The 17,738-nt window shown below is 33.0% G+C and overlaps 4 protein-coding genes across 12 annotated transcripts in view; 3 read left to right on the top strand and 1 right to left on the bottom strand.

The window, feature by feature from the left end:
- Positions 1 to 7,388, top strand: part of LOC109546342 (cytosolic carboxypeptidase-like protein 5) — a 9,659-nt gene extending 2,271 nt beyond the window's left edge. For 2 of the 4 annotated variants that reach the window (XM_048661320.1, XM_048661321.1), the window contains exons 3-9: positions 2,541 to 2,681; positions 2,764 to 2,909; positions 2,969 to 3,573; positions 3,654 to 4,217; positions 4,300 to 4,504; positions 4,573 to 4,764; positions 5,802 to 7,388. In XM_048661320.1, the coding sequence (XP_048517277.1) occupies positions 2,541 to 2,681; positions 2,764 to 2,909; positions 2,969 to 3,573; positions 3,654 to 4,217; positions 4,300 to 4,504; positions 4,573 to 4,764; positions 5,802 to 6,506 (2,558 nt within the window). In that variant the 3' untranslated portion in view covers positions 6,507 to 7,388. The remainder of the gene's footprint in view (positions 1 to 2,540; positions 2,682 to 2,763; positions 2,910 to 2,968; positions 3,574 to 3,653; positions 4,218 to 4,299; positions 4,505 to 4,572; positions 4,765 to 5,801) is intronic. The other 2 variants (XM_048661323.1, XM_048661322.1) reach the window with 2 other exon arrangements.
- Positions 7,389 to 8,460: 1,072 nt separating this feature from the next.
- On the top strand, positions 8,461 to 12,023 carry LOC109546345 (phospholipase A2 inhibitor). Of its 4 annotated transcripts, none has more exons than XM_048661325.1 (2): positions 8,461 to 8,614; positions 9,070 to 12,023. In XM_048661325.1, exon 2 carries the CDS (start codon positions 9,071 to 9,073, stop codon positions 10,226 to 10,228), a length of 1,158 nt encoding a protein of 385 aa, XP_048517282.1. In that variant the 5' UTR covers positions 8,461 to 8,614; position 9,070; the 3' UTR covers positions 10,229 to 12,023. The 4 variants fall into 4 exon arrangements, with proteins under 4 accessions (XP_048517282.1, XP_019772821.2, XP_048517283.1 ...); XM_019917262.2 differs by lacking the exon at positions 8,461 to 8,614 and adding an exon at positions 8,621 to 8,817; XM_048661326.1 differs by lacking the exon at positions 8,461 to 8,614 and adding an exon at positions 8,776 to 8,860.
- Positions 12,024 to 13,407: 1,384 nt separating this feature from the next.
- LOC109546344 (8-oxo-dGDP phosphatase NUDT18) overlaps positions 13,408 to 17,738 on the top strand; it is a 7,601-nt gene continuing 3,270 nt past the window's right edge. For 2 of the 3 annotated variants that reach the window (XR_002172767.2, XM_019917261.2), the window contains exons 1-3: positions 13,409 to 14,559; positions 14,608 to 14,745; positions 15,128 to 15,274. Coding sequence is in view for 2 of the 3 variants with exons in the window: in XM_019917261.2 (XP_019772820.2) it covers positions 14,300 to 14,559; positions 14,608 to 14,745; positions 15,128 to 15,274 (545 nt within the window). In the remaining variant the exon portion in view is untranslated. Of the gene's footprint in view, positions 14,560 to 14,607; positions 14,746 to 15,127; positions 15,275 to 17,738 lie in introns of all 3 variants that reach the window. The other variant, XM_048661327.1, reaches the window with a different exon arrangement.
- Positions 15,376 to 17,738, bottom strand: part of LOC125502604 (cyclin-J) — a 4,239-nt gene continuing 1,876 nt past the window's right edge. The window contains exons 5-7 of the mRNA XM_048661328.1: positions 16,795 to 17,073; positions 16,575 to 16,740; positions 15,376 to 15,785 (exon numbers count right to left, since the gene is read on the bottom strand). Of these exons, the coding sequence (XP_048517285.1) occupies positions 15,671 to 15,785; positions 16,575 to 16,740; positions 16,795 to 17,073 (560 nt within the window). The 3' untranslated portion in view covers positions 15,376 to 15,670. The remainder of the gene's footprint in view (positions 15,786 to 16,574; positions 16,741 to 16,794; positions 17,074 to 17,738) is intronic.

Raw genomic sequence — 17,738 nt, 5'->3', positions numbered from 1 at the left:
CAAAAAACAACAAGTCACTGCCTGTCTCTCGCTCTCACTAATATAAACAACTCCGCACGATTCGTGTTGCTGAGCGTGGAAGTTCGTTATAAACGAAAAGTTAATATACAACTAACCTAAAAAGTGATCGTTATATCCTGAAGTTCGTTATAAAAGGGTTCGTTATAACCAGTAAAAAAATACGTTGGTCTTTATGGACAACGTTTCAATTAAAGGAAAAAAGTTCGTTTTAACCGAAAGTACACTATAACTGGGTTCATTATAAGCGGACTTTACTGTATATAACTTACTTATTGTTATTGTATCCAAAAATAGGATTTTTTTTACGTAGCAGGATGTGGTTGCATGTTTGAACGGATTTTTTAGTTCTAATCAACTTTTTTAAAAACAGTTTTTGATATTCTTAAAAATAAATGCACTTTATTGTTGAGCAAAATTTATATTTTTCTGATGAATGTATTTTAGATTTAAGAACATGCATAACATTTTACAAAGGATAACTCATTGCTAAATGAATGCGAAAGTGAAATAATTACCTAGAGTTGATCAAATGGTTGCATATTTATTCCTTCAATACTACTATTTGCAACTAATATTCCATTATATTATTAATTTAGGTATTGCCTCTGGCATACAGGGTGTCCCGTGAACCGTCTACAGTACTTCTCCTGGTAAAAGATCCCCCCTTGAGAAGATAGAAAATGAAAAAATGGTATTAATGAAAATGTCATAATTTTCGAGATATTTACACTTTTATTAAATTCGACCAAAACTGACATCACTTGATATTTCATACTATTACTCTTACGTAATATTACTCACAAAATATTTCCTTTGTATTTTAGATTCGGCACTGGTTGTAGTTCGAAAGTTCATCAAAAAGTTTTGAATGTATGCTATTTATTTAGAAAAAAAACTATTTTAATACACATTTCTTATGACTGAGCTGCTGAGGCATGTGCAATTTTTCCATTACATAACAATACCTTTGAAATGTGCTACCAACGAAAATTAATACGAAATATTATTCCAAATATGTTGTGTTCCAAAAATATTATTCCAAATAACGCCAAAAACTTAACTGAAAGGAAATGTTCAAAGTGGCCCCCATTTGCCCATATGCAGGCTCGGCATCATTTTATTCAGTGCCATTGAGCTTGGCTAATTTCCTGCCCTGCTCTAAAACCCCTTTGTCGTAGCGCGTCGCGAGTCTGCAGGTCGTATGTAAACTTTTTCTTTCAGAGAGCCCCAATTACAAAAATCTAGTGGATTTAAATAAAAAACGTAATTTAGGTGTTCTTTTACAATCAATGCATAGTGGTAGGGCAACTAAAAATAGTTACTGTTTAAGAAATAGGTTGTTATTATACGATTTCAGATTGCAGAAGAAAGGTGCTACTTTTTCAATGCAGAAGAATCGTACTATGTATGATAGAAATGGAGTTATATAAGGAATGAATAATGTGTATTAAAATAGAGCTCTTTTCTAATCTGAAGCATACATTCAAAATATTTCGATGAGTTTTTGAACTACGATCCATGCCTGCTAAAATACAAAACAAATATTTTCTGCGTAATGTTACATAAGTAATACTGAGTAATAGTACGAAATATAAACGGATGTTATTTTTGGCCGAATTTCAAAAAAGTGTAAATATGTACATATTTCGAAAACCATGATATTTTTATTATGCAATTTTTTCATTTTCTGACTTCTCAAAGATGGACCTTTCATATTCACCAGGCGAAGTATTGTCGACGGTTTACGGGACACCCTGTATTCATCTGAATTAGCACTTTCCAACTGATCACAAATTCGAATAGTTTAGGTATTGACTACTTAGTTACTTATAACGTGTTCCTGAAGCTTCTTTTATTTAACGGAATTTCCACTCATCCGTCAATTTAGTTCCAAGAAGAATTTTGTTAATCATTAATTAGTTTTCACTTATATGTTAAACTGATATTTTGGATTATTTTTCTCCTGACAGAAATAATATTACCTTTTGAGGTTTGAGTATTGATCAGATTTGATATTTCATGTAAATCAACCCTAACAATGTTTTGTCCCACTAGGTACCTAATTTATTTTAAATTTCTATGCACTATCTGGGACTTAAAGCGTAGTTTTTCCATATCAAATTATTTCGTGATACTTTGGCTTTTTTACACACATTGGTGCAGTTAATAGTTAAGATACCTTGTTCTGTTAGCAACAAACGGCGAATGTCTTGTTAAAATCTGCAGAAACACCCTGGGTCTCAAAAATACTTTTTTTCGGACATATGTTTGTAATTCGCAAATGATTATTGATCCTGTACAATTCTTGTTCATTAGCACTCAGTAGAACTTAAAAATCCGGCGAAAAGCGCTTAATCGACTTAACTCTTCGAAGAAAAAGTTACAAAATATCCTTCACATTTGGAGACACAAATTAACTGCTTTATTTACTTGCGCCCAATTGATGATAAATAAACATCATCTATATGAACCTAAAGCTCCATAAAAATCGCCTTAGTAAATAGATGCTATATTTCTAGCTGTAGTGAAACCAAGCTCAAGTAGCAAAGTCAGTGCTGTTGAAATTCCCGATGCAGAATTTAATCTTTGGACCAAACCAGATTGCTATGGAACGGAATTTGAAAATGGCAATAGAACATGGTTTTATTTCGGAATTAAAGGTATTACTTGATTTTACATCCACTCATAATAATAGTGTATGTGGTTTAACCGATGTTATAAAACGTCTTCCCTATCGTTCAGCTCCAAGACCTGGCTTACTAGTAAGACTTAACTTAGTGGACTTGAACAGACAAGGAAAAATGTATAGTCAAGGAATGGCCCCTGTATATAAAATTATACCCGGAAGGCCGAAATGGGAACGGATTCAAGACAAACCTATATACAATGTATGTTAGAACTCCCGATGATAATAATATAGGCACGTAAATGCTTTATTCCCTTTTAGACCAATGAGGATATTTTCACTTTATCCTTCAAATTTCGAGCGCCAGAAAATCCGGAAAGTTGTACATATTTCGCATTCACATATCCATTTTCGTATAGTGATTTACAAAAAATGCTCACCAACATAGATACCAAGTATATTTCGATTCAGCCCATCGCAGAAGATGACATTTATTATGTGCGTGAAACTGCCTGTCTATCATTGGAAGGCAGAAATATCGATCTGATCACACTGACCTCCTATCACGGAATAACGATGGAACGAGAAGATAGATTGAAAAATCTATTTCCTTCAAAAAACGTTCCACGACCACATAAGTTTATTGGAAAAAAGGTGATATTCATATCTGCAAGAGTGCATCCTGGTGAAACTCCTTCCTCATTTGTGTTCAATGGCGTTCTCAATTTCCTGCTCAGTAGAGATGATCTGCAGGCTCAAATATTACGGAAGCATTACGTGTTTAAACTCATACCATTTTTAAATCCCGACGGAGTAGCCAATGGTCATTATAGAACCGATACTAGAGGCGTTAACTTAAATAGAGTCTATTTAAACCCGAGTTTCACTGAACATCCTTCCGTCTATGCAGCGCGCTCTTTAATCAGGTGCGTTTTGTACTAATAAAGTCGATGATTTGAATGTTCTTTGTCCTCCTATTGTACTTAGAATAGCGAATTGTTTTTAGATATCACCACTTTGGATTTGAAAAGGAAGACAAAATTCCAAAATGCGAAATGTGTGAAAAGAACCCTAACAGCAATCAGGCTCATACTTGTGAAACAGACAACGTGAACAAATTGTCCAATATGACACTAAACGAAGAATGTGGGGAAAATAATAGCGTGCATTGGTGCACGAAATGTAAGGCGAGCATCATAAAATTAGAGCCAACAATGCCGGGAATATCTAGCTTAGTACCAACGTTTAACCCTCCATCGCATTCTCTAGGGCACAATTTTTGCCGTCAGTGTGGATGCAAGTTAATTCACACTGAAAGTAAGGAAGAAGTGAATTTTGAGACTGTGACTGAGGATCATCATGGAGATGTGAATTCTAATGAATCGGGACTATTTATTTATTTGGATTTACATGGCCATGCATCTAAGAAGGGCATTTTTATGTATGGCAATCACTTCGATGACTTAGAACGCAGAGTCGAATGCATGCTGCTACCTAAACTTATGGGATTGAATGACCATCATTTCCATTTTCAAGGCTGCAATTTTACCGAAAGAAATATGTATCTCAGGTAAGGATATTCGTATATGTGAATGAATCGACTTAATTTTCTTCTGGGAAATTTAAAAAAACTGTTCAAACTTTAATTGTAGGGATAAACGTGATGGAATGAGCAGAGCAGGATCAGGCCGAGTAGCTGTACTATCATGTACAGGTATTATTCGAAGTTACACCCTCGAATGTAATTATAATACCGGGCGACTTGTTAACGTGTTACCTCCAACTGTAAAAGAAGCTTCAGGTAAAGTTCATACCTTGCCGGTTCCTCCGAAATATACACCGCAATTATTTGAAGAGGTAAGTGTTAAAGCGTCACATTGCAAAATTTTATTCATTAATATAAAAACAATCTATGTATGATTTAGGTTGGAAAGTCACTAGGCGCTTCAATTCTGGACCTGACTGGTCATAATCCATTTTCTCGTTTGCCTAATTCGGAATTTCACAATTTAAGTGGACTGAGAGATTGGTTGCGCAATAGTTGCAGCACAAATAATTTTGGAGACTCACGCCCTAAGTTATCCAGAATGCGCGTAACTTCTGGCTCTCATACACAGGTAGGACTTGAAAATAACGATGATATTCCCGTTTACATAACTACTTGTACGTTGTGCTAAACAAGTTTAATGCCTTTAAAAATTATAAGCAATAACAGAGAGGAATAGCGTCGATATTTGACAATTGATTGTGATTTTAAATCTATGCCACTAAAAGCCACTGAAAAGGAACTAAAACTAGAATTATATTTCTTAAAGGTTAGCATTTATGTTAACAAATTTAATTAGTACATGAATATGTGCTAAGTGACAACGTGTTGTTTTAATTGCACTGACTTCTCTAGTGGATATCAAGAAATACTCTAATTTGAAATCGCTAGAGGACTTAGAAACAATATTGGCACTTAGTAGAAACAGTGTTTTGAAGCAATTTTGAAATTATATTTTCTAGCACATACATGCATGGAAAATGTCTTAACAAGCCAATCTGTGATCAAAGTGTTGTAGATAGATTTGTCTGTCTAATTCTCGAATTCACTGCACTGTAATATTTTAAATATCTTCGCTTTTATTAATTTTATCGTTGTATTTTTATATGCATTTTTAAATTAAATATTTTTTACGTCATTTGTTTTCATTTTTATTGACTTAATATCTGTTGTTTTAGCTTCTTGTATCGTTTTGCTACACTTCCCAGAACCAATATATGGGATTGTCGAAAGTTATTCGCAATATGTAAATTAAAATCAATGAAGGCAACATAATGATTAACAATGTTCATTCTTATCTGGGTATTTTTTTCAAAGCGTCTGGTTCTAATAAAGGTACTAAATGCTCTCCGTTTGTTAATTTACATATTGCCAATAAAGCACACACCACTGGGACTTTCTACGCCAAATATGTGTTGTACTTTTTTTTGTTAAAAAAATTATATTTTTTTCTTTGGCAGCTCCCGCTGAAGGTATTAAACTCAACGTCCTTGCAATGTGCGTAACGTTACGTTCGATCCCCACTTATATAAGTCAATGTAGAAGAAAAGGCAGTGCACTTTTTGTATCGTACAATAAATAAAATTGGTAAGGTTATTATTGCTTTAGGGGAAAACCCGAAGTGGTGTTGCCCAGCGAAGCCGACCGCCCATCAGAAAGTCAGTGAAGCAATTGAACAAATCGAGAACTTCTGTCCCAGTTGAACGTAAGGAGAATTTAGTGCACCCCGTGCTAAGTCAACCCAGCTGCTCTAAATCGTCGGTGAGATTGAATAGACCTTTTAAAGCAAAGAGCAGGAAAGAATTGTCGTTGAAGACTAAAAATGCTGCTATCGATAAGTTGGTCAAACCTTCAAGTGTTAAAAGCAAGAAAGTAGTACCAACTCCGCTAGCAACACAGAAAACCAAACTAGATCATAATACACAAACGCCTGAAAATGGAAACGAGGATGACGACTTGCATCTGAGGGAAATTTGCTTTATTAAGAACCAGGAAGGAAAAACTATGATTGCGAAGTACAAAAACAAAGAAAGCGAAGAGTTTGATGATAGTTTGGTGGTGTCTTGGGACGCGCCAACATCGAAAGCCACTGTATTTACACACAAATCGAGAATATTGTCCGCGCCTCACTTAATACACAACAAATCGCCCTCCGAGCCTGGCACAAGTAAACAAGCCATGTTTCGCATTCATAATTTTGCCAAAAACACACTAAAGTCCAAATTTAAAAAACAAACACTCCGGCGATTGGTAAGTGCCACAGAACTGGGAAAACCGGAAAGAAAGAAAAAGAAAAAATCGCGTATTAAGTAAAGGACTTAAAAGTTTTTATCGCCTATTTGGAACCTTAATATTCAGCGTCAAATTCTTTGTTTTCACTTACATTTTTTAATACTATTAATCAAAACGAATATTTTGCTACTGGTACAAGCCAATAACGTGTTGTCTAAACAAAAGTTTGATAATTTTTTTGTTAAAGAAACTATAAGCCGAGTAAAGCTCGGACATTACACACATTTTCCACCGATCCATTACAAGTTATTTAGCTCTTGGAAAATCAATTAGATGAAAACACTGGAGAATTCGAGATACAGAGCTCACTTAAATGTATTGGCAAAATGTTTTATGTTGCAAAATATATCTACGCTAACAGCTGAACGATTCATGCAATTTATTAATCCGCACGGATGGTTCTTGGTTTGGTTAATGATGGCTATTTAATATTAAACTTAATTTTTCAGTCAGAATGTACGATAATAGTGAGTCTTACTCGTAGAGTAGCTGGTGCAGTTAGTGTGACCAATTTAACCATATACTACACTTAGTGTTATTAAACTACACAATTAGATGTGTAATTAGTCCGAAAAGGTCTGTAATAACTTGAAATTTTAGCATGCTACTTGCATCTGCAGCTTAATCATCAGCATCTAAAGTACGTTAGCAATTAATTTTGAAAAAGTCTTTATCGTATAATTGCTAGAAAGCCTTTAATGGCATAAGCAGATAATACGTTATTCATGTTCGGCAGTTGCATATAATTTTCGAGCATATAGTATTTATTCCGTCGCTTCACTAAGTGTACTATAACTTCAAGTCAGGTCGTTAGAAAACAGGAGTGATATGATTTGTGATTTAAAAAAAATTGTTTATTTCGCCTATTTCAGTTGAAAAATAAAAATGCATATATTATATTAAGATTTGTGGTTTTATTTAAATACCATTCGTTTAACACTTATTGAAATTGGTTTTTTATCTTTTGTTGCGCCGTGGCATCTAAAGAGTTGTTTATTTATGTATTTTAGGTTTGTTTTTACATATTTTAATTCTTCCATGGCTGTATGATGCATTAAATAATTTCGGATGTTGCAAACCAAGTGACGGAATTTCTGTTTTTCTATTCAGTAGTGCGTATCGAAAGTTTGGAAGATCGAAAATACAGTGTGTTTCTCATGCGTGTTTCATGATTGGGATTTTAAAAAGTTTAAGAAACGCAGGTTTCTTTTTCAGTACAGAATTTTGCTTTACATATTTTGTAAACAAATCGCGAACATTTAGCTAATAGAAATCGCCAACTGTTTTGGATGTCTTCGCAGAGTTATTTTCATTTTTTTTTCTTATGACATTTTGTTTGAGAGATACTTAGATCATTTCTGAAACTGTTAGATATGGCGATTTCTGCGTTTTTATTGTGGCCGCCCTTTACGATCATTTAAGTATGTATTTTTCCAATAACTATGATTTTGTCACCTTTATAATCACTTATTTTCTTTACTTTATTAGGCAATTTGTAATTTCAACTATATGGTGCAGCTTGGAAAGCACGTTTACGTCGTTTGGTGGCGTGATTTTAATGTAACAGTTTGTCGTGATAATCACGGTACTTCGACGTATATTCTCACGTCTTTTCCCATAATTATCACGTTTGGTAGTGATGATTACAATAAACAAAACATCGGCCGAGAAAAATTGTAAGAAAAGTACGCGTCTAACATTTTTTGTTTAATTAATTTCCAAATCTGAACAGTGAGGAGGAGTTTGAAAAAGGCAGGAAGTAATACGCAAGATTTAGTACCTACTGACTTGCTTATACTTTTTAGTTTTTTTTAAAGAAAAGTGGATTTCGATAAATTGATCCAAATTTTCGAAGCTTTCTAATGCACTGAAAAAAGTGAAGATATACCAGCATCAATCAATAAAGGTCCAGGCCGCACCATGATAGAGAAATTTTTGATATTGCGCTGGGTAAGTTTATTTTGAGCACGATGTGTGCAATATAGAATTCTTAGCATAATGAAAGGTTCACTAAAGATTCTCAATGCAGCCGTAGATAAAATACACTTATTGAGTGTGCTCTTTATTTAATTTACTTGCACGTTTTCAAGCGGCAACCATCATTACTTAGGACACACCTGTTGAGCGAGGTAAGACCATAATTTTTAATCAGGGTCAAACCGCAGAACACAATAACAACTGAATATTGTGATCAACCGAACAAAGCGATGAAAAGATATTGAGAATTTGTAAAGAAAATCTTTGTCAAGTGCAAAGGCAATCCGTCGCGATCAGTAATTTATATGTTGAAAAATTTAATTAATCTGGTGACACAATTTCGTATTTCCTCAAGGTAAGTACGTAAAAGGTGGCTAGTTGTTTACAAAATATCGATGGTAAGTGATAATGAAAACGATTACTGAGCAAATTAGGAATTTCCAATTTTAAATATTCGTTCGGAGAATAGCTTATAGCTTATACCAAATAATCGTACTTCGTTAAACATTTGGCATTAAATTAGATTTTCTTCAACATCTGCCCATAAATGCTAAAGTATAGTTTGATCATTTTTTAATTTATTCATACAAATTTCCTAATGTTGTAGAATGGCCAATCATCCGCTGCACAATTTCCTGCTATTTGCCTCTATATTTGGTTCTTCGATTGCCAGCATAAACCAGTGTGGGAATAAGCTACTAGAGTCATGTGTTTGCGGGAAACAGTACATCGACAGGACTTCACATTCAAAATTTGTGGTCAATTGCACGAATACAGGATTCACAGATACAGAGATGTTGAAGGTACTGCCAGAACAAACGAACATTCTCATATTTACCGGGAATCACTTGAATCTTTTACCGATCAATATTTTTGGAGAAAACCCCTATCTGAGTGAGTTGGAAGTAATCGACATGAGCAACAATGGTATCAGGGAAATAAAAGGGAAAACCTTCCATCATGTCACAAACGTGGAAAGGCTCATTTTAAATCATAATAATATTTCGATCTCCGAAGAAGATGACAAAAACTTCCATCATCCGAGAGTATTTTCAAATTTTCAGAACCTCGAAGAGTTGCATCTAACAAATGCCTTTGCGGATAATACTGACGCTGAATTAGCTGATGATTTGCATGATATTTTTGTGAATAGTAACTTGGCAAAATTGTATAAATTGCATCTAGAACAAAACGAGATTAAGAGCTGGAAGGACGATAAAGTGTTTTGCGACCTGCCAAACCTCCATGATCTCTATCTGGGTGATAATAAAATTCCAAATCTAAACTTTAACGTCCTATGTTTGCAAAAGCTTAGATATTTAGATTTAGAATATAATAACATTTCGAAGTTCAGTCAAACAGACTTAGATGTATTTGATAAAATGGCTAATGACCCTGCCAGGACCGAGCCTCTGTTGTTAGAAATCGGCCACAATCCTCTGAAATGCGATTCCGCTGCTCGAAATCTGTATAGTTGGAGCCAAAAGACTAGCGTAAAAATTAGAAATGAAGATCAGCTTGAATGTACCAATGCAAAGTATGGAAAAAGGTATATAGTTAATTTGAGGAGCTTGGTGGAGTCAAAGGAAACCAAGCTATCCAATGGTTTAACAGTATTATTGGTAGTTCTAGTATGTGTTTTGTTAACTTTAATCTCAGCTTATGTGTATCTGAAGAAGGATACCATTAGATCGAAATTGCCATCTGTTTTCGATGCGGTTTCGCGAAAAGTCCAATATAGCACAATTGAATCTCAAGATATCTGAATACGAAGTATGTACCTATATGTTTGTTTTGAATCCTCAACTTTCCGTTTTGTTAGATGTTTTTGTGTAAGTAATTTAATTTACTGTAATTTAGTTCTTTGAAACTGATTTTGATAATTTTAATACATTGTGATAACGATTGAAAGCAGGACCAAAAGTAACTTAAGCATTTCGTTTCATTATCCGATTTTCAATGTTAGAAAAAATTATTACCTGAATATTAAAAAGCGGAATATTCTTATCGGTGAAACTGAGTGAAAAATACGATTAAAAGGAAGCTAATAGTTATTCGAAAAATCGTGATCGTAAGTCAAGTCTTGCAAGAAATTACGCTTTTAAATTGACTAAATTGTAAGAATGCAGCATTTCAGTCAATGTGGGGTGAAGTCAATTAAATATAAATCGAAATTAATTTTGCATAAAAATAAGAATATATAAATAAATGCACTGCTTTCATTAAAATAAATGATTAGAAAGCGTTCTTGTACCCCAAAAAATAAATTTTAACAATAATTTATGTACGTATTTTGCGTGTTTCTTTGCAAAAAACGAACATCTCTGATGAATAAACTCTAAATTATGTATGTTTAATAATTTTTGAAAATTTTGTAAATAAAATCGAACTTTTAGTATTTTCTCTGTCCAGAACGTTAAATATATTTTTCAACTTTAGTCATTCACAATTCCCATGCAGCATATTGAACCAACTAATGTTTGATTTTTTTGCTAAACAGAATTTGTTCATTGGCTTTTTTTACAGCATTAACTTGGTTTTTTTTGTATTTTTATGCAAGAAAACTCATTTGAAATTATCGCATTGTGAAAGTGACGCTGGTGTATATGTGCATTAAACACTGCTTTTCTGGTGCGTTATCACGAGGTTAGATATACAGAATAATGAAACAATTGGAAAAGCTGTGTTTAAATAATAGTTGGTGCTGTTTTCGCAAATTTTTCTTGGACAATAAGTACACTAATCTTGTCCAGTACTTAGTATTGTTCATTCTAAGAAAATCTTAGCCTAGAATTACTATTACTAAATTACTAAAAACTGCGAAATTTTGCTTATCGGTTTTTACGTCATGAACCCCATAAGAGTGAGCAGAAATGTATATTTTTCTTATGGACAGGCAAACAATTTAAAATTTCAATAGCGTCGCCATTTATAAGAAACTTTATACAAGTAAATGGCGGCATTTAATATTTAGTTACGGTTCCAATGGATGTAAATATTTAAAAAAATACAGTAAAAGATTAATTAATGTTAATTAGAATCTGAAACAATAATTATTTTTTAAGACTGACCCAAAAGTTTAGTTGTAGCTTTGTTTGGCTTCTATCTCAGAACATTCAACATCATGTTTGTTGCGAATACTCAAAAGGTCTCTAATAGAGTAGAAACAAAGCTCATGTTGGACTGATAAACCAATGCTTGTTAATCAAGAACTTATGAGTGAAACGCGATTAAACAACACAATGTATGTATCAGATAGAAAAGAGATGAAGGGCAAATTTTGGCGAAAGCATGCCAAGCATAATAATCGGTTTTGTTGGTTTTATTAAAGCCACGCCCACCACTTTCTTTTCGTTCTTATACAAGCATTTGGCAAACTCCCTTGTTTCTCTCTTATAATAGTTCAAAACTACCAGAGACAAGTCTTGTCTCTGAAACTGCATTTGTCTATCAGACCAGTCGGTACGTGTAAACTGCTTTGTGATAACAAGTGCCTTTTAATATTTGTAACTGTATTTATACAATAATGTATATGTGTCTAATAAATATGTTAATAAGCAAGTTTGATATGTTGCCCCGGTAGAAGCACATTTTAAAGATTTATAAAATTAAATTATTAAATAAGTGCAAAGTGTCGTTTTTAATACTTTGGATTTATAACGTAAGAGGATTTTTTTGAATTCTACAGGAAAACGTATTTACGATTCGTTTACAGGAAAATTAATATTTTCAAATACTTGAAAAAAGTTGTTGATTTTTAAACATCCTTTAGACATTAAATATCTACATTCGAGTTGTTTTTCAGCGAGCACCATTCTCAACACTATTTTTTGTTTGTCAAAAAGCTAGAAGGATTTCTTTCGTAAAACCTCTGTTTTATTCATCCAATAAAGCCCATGTCCCATGCATCCGTTTATACGATGATAGAAAAGTGTTGGATTGTGTTTCTATTGGTTGGAGATCTGTCAATTCGTTCGTCATCCTATAAGGGATGCATGGGACCTTTGAATATAAAACTATTATTATATTATAGTTAGTTTTATATTCAAAGCATGGGACAGAGGCTTAACAAATTGAGGGTGCGAAGCAAATTAAACAATTTTTATTTGACGATAATTACTAGTATCCGACGGTATAGGCAAGGTATCATGCACGAGTTTTTCATTTATGTTTCTTCTAACAATGCGGCATTCTATCAGTTTTATTTACTTTTCGCCATTAGAGCTAGTTAAAAAGCAGATAACCAAACTGACAGAAGCTCAAGAAATGAACCGAAACTGACCCAAATACCGTACAAAAGATTTTTATAAAAAAATCAAGTTCAAGTCAAATCAAAAAATATAAATTTGGCAAATGCGCAAAATTTTCAAGCTGCGTCGCTATCACATCGGAATGACATACAGCGGGGACTTCATGCCGTTCTTTAACATCTTACGGAAAACCAGTGAGTTTATGAAGAGGTGAAAATTTAAAACAGCATTTTCACAAGAATCACCACCAAGAAAAATTATTATTACGGGATGATCTATAAAAGGTGAGCTTCTATTGTTAACTTCGAACCATAGAGAAAGTAAAATTATTTTACTTACTCTATGCTTCGAACGCGAAGGACTAATATATCTTAAATATGACCAGAAGGCAAAAATTATTATTTTTTGATTGAAAAAAATTGTACCACAAACTTGTGGCTTTGCAAACCGTAACATTACATTGTTATTAATTTGTTTGATCATGACGATTATCAATCGACTAGATCGAATTATAATGAATATGGAAACTTGATTGAAAACATGTCAGTTCTGTATATTACTCCTTATTTCATATTAAATAGTATATTAATAGTTATAATAATTGTTCATTTCCATGGATTTGAAAAATATCACATCTTTTCCAAAAGTATTCTGGCAATTAAAACAACAAATTGCCGAAATAAAATATTTCACATTTATTATATTTTTTTGTGTTGTCGTGATTATGAGGTCTAGACAGCACTCTGAGTTGTGTAGAATTCCAGTCTCCACTTTGCTCACTAAAATTCCTTTATGAAAATTATTATTTCTTCCTTGGATAAAATCCTTTATGTTTCATCTTGCCCTTCTCTGATTAACTTCCAGCAAATTTGTGGAACAATATTGCCTCTGCATGTTGCCAAATTGCATAGCCGATTCTGCTTTTCATGTAATTACGTGTGATTTTTGAAAAGTAATAAGCAGAAATTTCTATTTAACATTTAAAATAATTTTGACCGGCAACATTGCGTATCACTCACTATTCCGGAAGAGATCGAAAATCTTTTGAATGCAGAACGTCTTGTCTCTGTTATGGGCACTTTAAATTCATTAAATATCATTTTTGCCTAATTTTGTTTGCGATCTCTTTTTACCACTGATCTTTTCTTTTTGCTAGATCCATATCTATCCTTATCGTTTCCATCCTTATCATTTCTAACCGCACTTTGTGTTTACTTTGGTCCTGTCAATGTTTTAACAGTTAGAAACTTTCACTAGAATTTTAAATAGCTGCTGGCTGAATCAGGCTGAATATATGTAACATTCATTAACGTTAAGGAAACAAGTTCTATACTGGAATGTGTTACACCTAATGCCATGACAGAGATATTTAATTAGACTTCCATATAATGCTAGTGTTTTTTAGTAGTGGGGTCATCAGTCTTTTCGCTGCATATTTGTGCGATTCTTAGCATTCCACACGCATTACTCATATTACCTAGTTTATTTAAATTATATTTGAATTTATTCAAGTGTTTTCTGTGTCACAACTAAATATACCTACATAAATTCAATGGCACAGTAGAACAGTGGAAACATTAGCTTACAATGCCGGATAGTGTTGAATCAAACTTGATTAAAGTCCTCAATGGATTACCGTTGGTTGGTGAAGAAGCAGAGATATGTGATTTTTCTTTGGAAGAACAAAATGAAGCTTTGGAGTCCCAAGGAATTCAACCCAATGTTGACCCACACTATAAGCCAATTGTAGGCGAAACAGTAACCTACATTGTAGCCTGCGTGATTTTCAATCAACATAATGATGTTTTAATGATACAGGAAGCAAAAGAATCATGTGCTGGAAAATGGTAAGTTTCCAACATTTAGTTGAGGCTGATAAATCATTAGTTTGATAGGTATTTGCCAGCTGGTAGAATGGAGAAAGGGGAAACGATTGTGGAAGCTTGTAAAAGGGAGGTACTGGAAGAAACTGGATTAGAAATTGACTGCACTACAATTTTAATGGTGGAAAGCGCTGGTGGCGTCTGGCTAAGGTATTAGTTCTACGTTAACAATCTTACAGGCACAGCTTTTATATACTAATCGAAGTTTACAGTTTTTATTGATTACATAAATTGAATTTAATAAAGTAGGAGTTTGACTTCTAAGTCTGCAAAATTCATTCAAACTCGTTTCCAATACAACTATCTTTCATTCAAAATCGAACTGATGCTACATCTTACCAGTGTGAATAGTTTGTCAAGTTATTTCACTACTATTGATTGTTCTCTCTTATTATCTATATTTTTTTACACTTCTTATTCCTGATCATCTCAAACAGTTCGCACACAAAAGCAATGTTTTCCTCAAAGTTACTAATAAACGATCCCTAATAAATCATATTTTATGGTGTAACAGTAAGACTGTGCCTTTTAGATTTGTGCTGACTGGTAAAGTGATTGGAGGCACCCTCAAAACACCAGCACAAGCTAACAGAGAATCACTCCAAGCTAAATGGGTATCGAATTTAGACGAACTCTCATTACGTGCCTCTGATATAATTGAGTTGATTGAAAAGGCCAGGTGAGTTTTACGAGCAAACATTAATCTGTTTCCAGTCGCAAATTGTGCAAAGCGTAAGGGAAATATAGGTATACTGCAATACCAGATTGATTACAAAGTGGTTTCACATTACAAGCTCAAATTATTTTGTATTACTTACTACCTATCTAATTAAGTTAATAATAACTAGCAATTGACGAAAGTATTGATACAAACGTAAAATAACTTACATCTAATATTCATTATACATTAATGAAACTAACAACTATACATTCGTCTAAGCACATTTCTTAAATATTACATTGAACTAAATATATGCCTCGTTTGTACAAACGCATTTTTATAAGACAATTTTATCATAAATGTATCAAAAGCATTATCCATTGCATATATACATCTATACAAAATATTGTCCATTTAAATCTTCTTTAAAAACTTACATTTCGGGCAAATTCTTATTCCGCACTTCATGCACAAATTATCTCGAAATGTGCACATGTTAATTGGGTACGATAGGATGTTACCAATGCACCTAAAATGTGAATTTAACAAATTATAGTACCTATAGTGATCAGTTGGAGAATGAATGCTACAAGTTTATTAAGATTTGTTGCATCAAATCAGTCAAAAACTAGAAATGGACTTATTCAACAATTAAATTAGTTAACGTTGGAAAAATTTCAATGAATTTGAATCCGGTCCTATACAAGTAGGGGATGCGAAAGTATGCACCCTCATCTAGCCTAAATGTATATTTTATGGCCTTATCGCTTAAAATTTTCATACCGTTCGATTAACTAACATTACATTAGTTATCGAATTATTAAATGAAAATGATTTTACGTTCTATTTAATAAATTGTTAACTTATGATCAAAGTTTCACTTCTAAATCGATACAGATGGCGTTAAGAAATGGTAATAAATTTTAGATATTCTCACAAAAAAGAGCAAGTTGTGTAAAAATGAAATGAGCTTAACACTTTAGTAACTATGATGTGTAGAATGTTTTAAAGATGATATTAATAATTAAGATGATTATTAATATATAAATACTATTAGTCAATACCTGCTTGACCGCTCTCAATATAAAAGCGAAATGATCTAAATAAACAGGAAAAGCGAATGAACTAGATAACTGGAAAAGAACAATTTTGGATACAAAGTTCAGTTTATTACCAATTTTTCTGATTCAAATGACAAAAATTCAAACAATGTAATTAATGCAGATAAAGTTAAAATACTTTTAATTAATTTAATGGATAACTGATGTAGTTAAATAAAAAATCAAACAATGGAACACGCATTATATGTGATACTAACTTGTTCATCCAAAATGTACAAACAAGTCCTTGAATGTTTTCTTGTGTGTAATCCGTGAGTAATGTAAGACCGTCGGACCATATAGGTAAGCTACATTCGAATCGACTAGCTGCAATTATACCCGCCGCTAACAGAGACGGTTTAAAATCCTGCATATAATGGATATCTGTAAAAATGCAATTGTAATACTTCATTTATTATGCTTATTTAACATACTCACTATCAATCACTTGATCCAGGTATTCCAACACCAAGTCATGGATTCTGTAGAATGTAGTACGCAAACTATCGCTTTGGCTGGAAACTTCGCCAGTTGTAACAACTGCTTGCAAATAATAATGTATGTAATGTGCTGCTGTAGGAATTTTGATGTACCATGAAAAGAATCGTAAGACATCAACCTCCCATTGTTTATATTCTTTTGCCATATAGCGATTAAGAACATATGCATTCAGTTCGGATATTTTTGGTACGTTGTTAATGTTTTCCTCAAACTTTGCTAAAATAATGTTACTTACATATATACAGGGTGTTCCGAAATTTGCAAGGGTGATTCTACAAGCTAAAAGAATGGTAGTAGGTCGTAATAAAAATTCGAAATCTGAATATTTTTCGAGTTACAGCTCATGAATTTTTTTTATTTTTATTTTTGATCTATTCTCAACATTTCTTCGCGGATCAAATTGAAAATCGGCACAGAGTTTCATCATAGCGATCTCGAACTTCCCGATCAAAAATTCTTTTTCATTTTGCTAGTGGCACTTTACCTGTAACCCAAATTTCATTTTCTGCATATATTTTTATTTTACAAATTACAATCACTGATTGTGAATCAGATGTAAACACCAATGTGACAGCAATGTCAACAAAACAAGTGTCAAATTACTACTTAACTTGTAGTTAAAATTTTAACCACCAGAGGACTTTTGAACTCGCGAATACAATAGAACTATAAATTGTCAAATTTGGCACATTTTCAAACCAGGCAACTTAATTTGCTGCGATTGAAATTAAATCCAAGGGTTTTAGGAAGGAAATATAATCCAATTAATTTCGAGTCGTGTGAAGAGTACATTTTTTGTCTAGCATTTTCCAATCTTTAAAATTGCATATTACTTTTTGCGATATTTAACGTACCGGAAAAGATATGCGAAATACTAAATT

The sequence above is a fragment of the Dendroctonus ponderosae genome, unplaced genomic scaffold (genome assembly GCF_020466585.1).
Source record: "Dendroctonus ponderosae isolate FM_Combo_2020 unplaced genomic scaffold, Dpon_F_20191213v2 Dpon_F_20191213_1, whole genome shotgun sequence".
Lineage (NCBI taxonomy): Eukaryota > Metazoa > Arthropoda > Insecta > Coleoptera > Curculionidae > Dendroctonus > Dendroctonus ponderosae.
The sequence above is the reverse complement of the archived record's forward strand: the minus strand, read 5'-3'. Positions and strand labels throughout refer to the sequence as shown.

Bases quoted from the DNA above. Each gene is read 5' to 3' on its own strand.
- LOC109546345 (XM_019917262.2), top strand. From the start codon at position 8,768: ATGTTGAAAAATTTAATTAATCTGGTGACACAATTTCGTATTTCCTCA. The intron at 8,818-9,069 runs GTAAGTACGTAA...CTAATGTTGTAG, and splicing joins CAATTTCGTATTTCCTCAAG to AATGGCCAATCATCCGCTGC.